This window comes from Nicotiana tabacum, chromosome 4, assembly GCF_000715075.1.
Source record: "Nicotiana tabacum cultivar K326 chromosome 4, ASM71507v2, whole genome shotgun sequence".
Lineage (NCBI taxonomy): Eukaryota > Viridiplantae > Streptophyta > Magnoliopsida > Solanales > Solanaceae > Nicotiana > Nicotiana tabacum.
The window spans coordinates 149596528-149603907 of record NC_134083.1 but is presented as its reverse complement, the minus strand read 5'-3'; the positions used below and the strand labels follow the sequence as shown (position 1 = coordinate 149603907).

The 7380-nt window shown below is 39.8% G+C and overlaps 1 protein-coding gene across 1 annotated transcript; it reads left to right on the top strand.

The window, feature by feature from the left end:
* Window positions 1–5332: 5332 nt before the first annotated feature.
* On the top strand, window positions 5333–6634 carry LOC142180175 (protein FAR-RED IMPAIRED RESPONSE 1-like). Its single transcript, XM_075251116.1, has one exon. The coding sequence runs from the start codon at window positions 5333–5335 to the stop codon at window positions 6632–6634; it is 1302 nt and encodes a 433-aa protein (XP_075107217.1).
* The last annotated feature ends 746 nt before the right edge of the window (window positions 6635–7380 follow it).

Genomic DNA, 7380 nt, shown 5'->3' with positions numbered 1-7380 from the left:
TTGGTCTAAATTGGATAATATAGTTATTTTACTCTACCTCCAGAAAAGTCTCAATGGGCTTATGTCAAAATTTAATGCCATCAAAATCAGATAAGTTGTCTGATACCGAAACTGTTGTAGTGCTTATAACAGTAGATCCCAATAAAGTATACAACAAATCAGATCTGTGTGCTTTTATGATCACAAGAACACCTTCAAAAAATTTCAGAACTCCACCTTCACCAGTGAATTTGCACCCAAGAGATTCTAAAGTGCCCAAAGAGATGAGATTTTTCTTCAACTCATGAACATATCTAACATTGGTGAGAGTTCTCACCACACCATCGTCCATCATGATCTGAATTGTACGTTTGCCAATAATATTACAAAGTAGCACTGTTACCCAATTGGACAACTCTACCTTCAACTGAACAAGTCCCTGCTAGGATACATATGATACGAACAACCGGAATCTAAAATTCACTCATTGTCAAATCTGAAACTAGTTTCAATTGATAAAATATTATAATTCCATGAATCTCATCACTTGCTATACTAGCTTCGGCAGTGTCAGTATCTTTGTGCTCATTTTTCTTTTCCTTATGCTTTTCTTTATTTTTCAGCTTATAGCATTCAGAGATAATGTGACATTTCTTATGACAATAGCGACACTCTAAATTATTGTATCTGGATGTTAAGTCGGATTTACCTCTAACAAACAAGCCAAATTCTGCTTGAGTTCCACTAGCTTCCTCAGTAATATCACTATCTACCTGTTTTTTTTTTATATTTTAAGATAAATTTAATATCCTTATAAGAGGTATTATCCTTTGCATAAAGCATAGTATCTCTTATATGCTTAAAAGATGAGGGTAGAGAACAAAGCAGTAACACGGCTTGATCCTCATCTTTAATTTCTGCGTCTATATTACTCAAATTCATAAGAATAGAATCAAATGTGTCAAAATGAGAGAGAATAAATGTACATTTACCCATACGAATTGTATAAAACTTTTGCTTTAGGTAAAGTCTATTTTTTATTGTTTTCTTTATATAAAGGTTTTCAATTTTTTTCATGTGCTTTTGGCTGTGGTTTCTAAAAGAAACTTCACGTAAAAGCGCATTTGAGAGATTTAAGATATCTCAAATTAGTCTCTGAAGAATATATTTCCATCTCAAAAATTCTCGTCAGAAGAGCTAAGACGACGATCAGAACTTACATGAATAACTTTAAAATGAGACGATGCAGAATAATCGAAAGCCAAAGTCATGTGTAGAAAATCAGCAGCATCACCATATCTATGTAGTCGGATTACAGACATAGTATTTGCATATAGGGTTTATAGTTCTTTCCTTTTTCACGGTGCGACAAACAAGTAAACCACCACAAGAATTCAAAATCACAACACCTTCGCCATAAGGATTTTGTAAACCTTTGAGAGAAGCTTCAGAGTAGATTAATCCATTATCAGTAAAAGAAATATAGTACTTAAAACTCTTGTTGTCTTTGCGCCAAAATCTATTGACAAAAAGGCTACCCAAAGAAGGAGTTTTAAGCCTCCAAAAGGAAACAAATTTGGGATCAGAGATTAGAGATTGCCATCTTTTACAAACAAGTTTGCATTTGAAGAGTGGCTTTGGTGAGAGGAGGAGTAAAATAGTTGTAAGAAGATCATTGTTGCCTTCAACTGCTTCTGCAAAAGCAAAAGAAACAATTTTTTCACTACTATTGTTTTTAGTTTTGGTAGAGCTTTTTATTCGTTTGTTTGTAAGCATAGTGAAAGATTTTGTTTTGTTCCATAAGGTTAATGACTGTTTGTTTGTAATTGTATTTGATTAATGAACCAAGAAAACTGCAACGATCGACTAGAATTAAATGCGAGTAGACCAAAGGTTTCTTTTCCTCTCTTCCTTCTTATGGCTATTTAATTTATTGGCAAAACATATATCTGAAAACAATAAAAGTTACCATGAACCTCTTCGTTTAGAGTGAGATTAAATGGAGTTTGGCTAAATAGATTTCTCATTTAACAAAATTATACTAGTACCAATTTTTCGACATTTTGTTGATTCACATATTTAAAGACGTAATATATCCCATTTGGCAAAAGAACTCTGCTATTTGGCCACACTCATAATGGCCCAACTATGGTCACACCCGTAGAATACCTTTTATATTTGGCTTAACAACCATTTTCTCTCCAAAATATTTCCCTCCCAAACAAGCTAATAGCTATTGATTATCCCAAACCATTGATCCCATAAAATCATCATTCTCTCATGGGAAGGTCAAAAGCCTTCGTATGTTTACGTATACTACAACAATAACATACCCAGTGTTATCCCACACCGTGGGGTCTGGGGAGGGTAGTGTGTACGCAGACCTTACCCCTATCTTGTGAGGATAGAGAGGTTGTTTTCAATAGACCCTCGGCTCAGGAAAGCATAAGTACCACATTAATGAAAATATAGACAAGAAGGGACAGTACCAAAAAGGCATATAAAAGCAGAATAAAAATAACAAGGTAATAAGGTACTCCACAATAAAAGAAAATAACGGTTAGTCATAAAAATATACTGCCCACAGAAAGCGAGACTGTGTGCCAATACTACTGTTATGAACACTCTAGACTACCTACTCTACTACCCTAATCCATACCTTCCTTTCAAGGGTCATGTCCTCGGTCAGCTGAAGCTGCGCCATGTCTTGCCTAATAACCTATCCCCATATTTTCTTTGGCCTACCTCTACCTCTCCGTAGGCCCTCCAATGCCAACCTCTCACACCTCCTCACCGGGGCGTCTGTGCTCCTCCTCCTCACATGACCAAACCACCTAAGCCGCGCTTCCCGCATCTTGTCCTCAATAGGAGCCACACCCACCTTCTCGCGAATAACCTCATTTATGATCCTATCTAACCTGGTGTGCCCGCACATCCATCTCAATATTCTCATTTCTACTACCTTCATCTTCTAGATATGAGCGATCTTGACTGGCCAACACTCAGTCCTATACAACAATATTGGTCTGACCACCACTCTGTAGAACTCACCCTTAAGTTTCGGTGACACCTTCTTGTCACATAAAACACCGGAATAGGGTCTCCATTTCATTCATCCCGTCCCAATACGATGTGTGACATCTTCATCAATCTACCCATCCCCCTGAATAATAGACCCAAGGTACTTAAAACTCCCTCTCCTAGGGATGACCTGCGAGTCCAGCCTCACCTCCCCTTCCCCCCCTCGAGTCTCGCCACTGAACTTACACTCCAAGTATTCTGACTTGGTCCTGCTCAACTTAAAACCTTTAGATTCCAGGGTCTGCCTCCATACCTCTAATTGCGTGTTCACACCATCTCGTGTCTCATCAATCAATACAATATCATCTGCAAATAGCATGCACCACGGCACCTCCCCTTGGATGTGGCGCGTTAGTATGTCCATCACCAGAGCAAACAAAAAAGGGATGAGTGCCGACCCCTGATGCAACCCCATCATAACCGGAAAATGGTCCGAGTCCTCACCCACCGTCCTCACTCGGGTCTTTACTCCATCATACATGTCCTTAATCAGCCTAACATAGGCAACAAGTACACCTCTAGCCTCCAAACATCTCCACAAAACCCCCCTCGAAACTTTATCGTACGCCTTTTGTAAGTGGAAGAAAACCATATGCAAGTCCTTCTTTCTCTTCCTATACTGCTCCATCAATCTCCTAACAAGGTGGATGGCTTCTGTAGTCGAACGCCCCAGCATAAATCCAAACTGGTTCTTGGAAATAGACAACCTCTTCCTCACCCTTAGCTCTACCACTCTCTCCGAGGCTTTCATAGTATGGCTAAGCAGCTTGATACCCCGATAGTTATTGCAATTTTGGATATCACCCTTGTTCTTGTATACAGGAATCATCGTGCTCCACCTCCACTTTTCGGGCATCTTCTTCATTCTAAAAATGACATTAAATAACCTAGTGAGCCACTCCAAGCCTTCCTTGCCCGCACTCTTCCAAAACTCCACTAGGATTTCATACGGCCCGGTCGCTTTGCCCCTACTTATCTTATGCATAGCCCCCTCAACTTCATCAACTCTAATCCGCCTACAATACCCAAAGTCACAACGACTCCCGGAGTGTTCCAAATCACCTAGAACAATGCTCATGTCCCCCTCCTCATTCAAGAGACTATGGAAGTAGGTCTGCCATCTCCGACGGATAAGCCCCTCATCTAACAAAACTCTACCTTCCTTGATGCACTTCACTTGGTCCAAATCACGCACCTTTATTTCTCACACCTTGGCTAACCTGAACATCCTCTTATCCCTACCTCGGCCCTCGAGTTCCTCATACAAACGACTAAAAGCTGCATTTTTGGCCGCCGTAACTGCTAGTTTTGCCTCTTTCTTAGCCAACTTATAATGCTCCCTATTCGCCCTCTTCTCCTCCTCGTCTACACTTTCCACTAGCTTCAGATATGCTGCTTTCTTGGTTTCCACTTTACCTTGCACTTCTCCATTCCACCACCGGTCTCTCTTGTGACCACCAGAGTAACCCTTTGAGACCCCTAATACCTCACCCGCGGCTTCCCTAATGCACTGCGCAGTCGTGGTCCACATAGCGCTTGCATCCCCACTACTCCTTCAAGCCCCCATAGTCACCAGCTTGACCCCCAACTCCTGCGCTTTAGCTTCCATCAAGGCTCCCCACTTGATCATATGTTGGCTATATATCGCCCTCTTCCTCCTCTTCCTCATGATCTTATGGTCCATGACCAGGAGCCTATGAAGGGTCGAGAGGTTCTCACTCGGGATGACCTTGCAATCCATGCAAAGACCTATATCGGACTTCCTGCAGAGTAAATAATTAATCTGAGTCTAGGCCACCGAACTTCGGAAGATGACCAAGTGCTCCCTCTTCTTCGGGAAACTCGAGTTTGCTATCACCAAATCAAATGCTCTAGCAAAGTCCAGAAGAGACGTTCCTCCTCCGTTTCTATCTCCAAAACCAAAGCCATGCACATCATCATACCCCCCAGACGTCGCTCCAATGTGTCCGTTAAAATCTCCTCCTATGAAAAGCTGCTCGGTATGCGGGATACCACACACCATCTCATCCAAATCCTCCCAGAAACGCCTCTTGACTTCCTCATCCATCGTATGTTTACGTATACTGTTATGTATGGTTTTTTAAATAAAATTTATACGGATGGGAAGATCAAAAGCCTTCGTATGTATACGTATATTGTTTTTTGAAAATTTATACAGTATATAAATTCGAGTAACCTTGTTATACCATACACATATGATAAGAGAGCTTTCATTAAACACATAATTCACCATCTTTTTCTTAACCTAAACATGAATTATAATCAAGAAACTAGTTTGGAGCCATTAAACCCGAATAACAGCCTAGAAACTAGGTCGGAGCAGCTAAGGAATGCATTATACATATCTTTAGGGTTGAATTCGGATGACAGTTTGATGAGTGAAGATGAATGGGTCAACATTGATTCAGACAACAACTTCAATGATGGAGAAGATCATGTTGAAAATGTTGATGATGATGATGATGACAACCATTATTTAGAGGAAGAGGAAGAGGAAGAAGTTGGAGAGGACAGGGAAATGTCTAATGAGTTAAATGAAGAAGATCTAGCAATAGGTCCAATTACTGGAATGCGGTTCAGTAATAAGGATGTTATGTTTGATTTTTACAAAGAACATGCAAGATTATCAGGGTTTTGCATTTTCAAAATAACATCAAACAAAAAAGGTAATGATATTGTAAGGTATGTGCAATATGGTTGTGATAGGTCTAGGAAACCAAGGAATAAGCATGTTACCAAGAGGAGGAACTGTCGTGCTAGAATAAATGGAATTTTGAAGGAGAATGGTTCATTGCGTGTTTCAAAGGTGGTTAAAAAACATAATCATCAATTGGAACCAGCACTATCGCGATTGATGGCTGGACACAGATCGCTTAGTAAGTCTCTTAAGAGAGCTCTTATAGCCAAAGATATTGCTGGCTTAAGACCCTCAAAAAATATAAGAGTCGTTGAAGTACTTGCTGGTGGCCCCGAAAATCTGGGTTGTACACCAAAGGACTGTAGAAATTTTATTTTGGAGAGTAGAAAGCTTCAATTGCAAGAAGGGGATGCACAATCATTACTCAAGTTCTTCAGTGACATGCAGCAAAAAGATAGGGAATTTTACTACTCCGTAGATGTGGATAGTTTTTATCGACTTCGTAATATCGTATGGGTTCATTCACACTCTAAGGTTACATATGAGGAGTTCCATGACGTAATATGCCTTGATACCACATACCTTGTGAATCAATACAATATGCCATTTGATTCATTTGTTGGTGTCAATCAACATAGGCAGTCCAAACTTTTGGGATGCGCTTTTATGTCTAGTGAGGATATAACAAGTTACAAAATGGTACTCTCTATGTGGCTTGGGGCTCTTAACAATGTTCATCCATTAGATATCATGACTGACCAATGTGATAGTATTATGTCTGTCATCAATGCATTAATGCCAAATACGGTACATAGATATTGTATGTGGCATATATTCGCAAAGTTGCCTATGAAGTTAAGCGGAGTTCTTGATGGTAAGATTGCAAAGGCAGAATTTAAGGCTTATAGTTCTTGATAGCATTAACGTTGCTGAGTTTGAGAGAAGATGGACTGATTATATTGCAAAATATAACTTAGATGGAAGGGATTGGTTTTATAAGCTTTATTTGGAGAAGGAAAAATGGGTTCCTATATACCTAAATGACCACTTTTGGAAGCATGTTATACTCGTGAAGTGTTTGAATTTTTTAAAGTACAGTTAAGGAAACTGTACCATTATGAAATCAGCACCCCTGAAGATCATCAAGCAAACCCTGCAGTAGAGAAATTGTAACGACCTGGCCGGTCATTTCGAGAGTTGTAGCCCCGTTTCCTAATTATCTGCCTTTTTTGTGTTCTATAGCAGCTATATGACTTACCGGGTTAGTTGGTTCGGGTCCGGAGTGATTTCAGAGTGAATTGAGATACTTAGTCTCTTAATTGAAAGCTTAAGTTGGAAAAGTCGATCGGATGTTGACTTATGTGAAAAACGACCTCGTATTTAAATTTTTATGGTTCTGTTAGCTCCGTTAGGTGATTTTGGACTTAGGAGCGCGTCCGGAATGTGATTTGGAGGTCTGTAATAGAATTAGACTAGTAATGGCAAAATTTGGAATTTTGACAAGTTTGACCGGGAGCGGACTTCTTGATATCGGGGTCAGATTAGATTTCTGGAGGTTAGAGTAGGTTCGTGGTGTCATTTATGACTTGTATGCAAAATTTTGAGGTCGATCGGATGTGATTTGATAGGTTTCGGCGTCGTTTGTAGAATTTGGAAGTTTC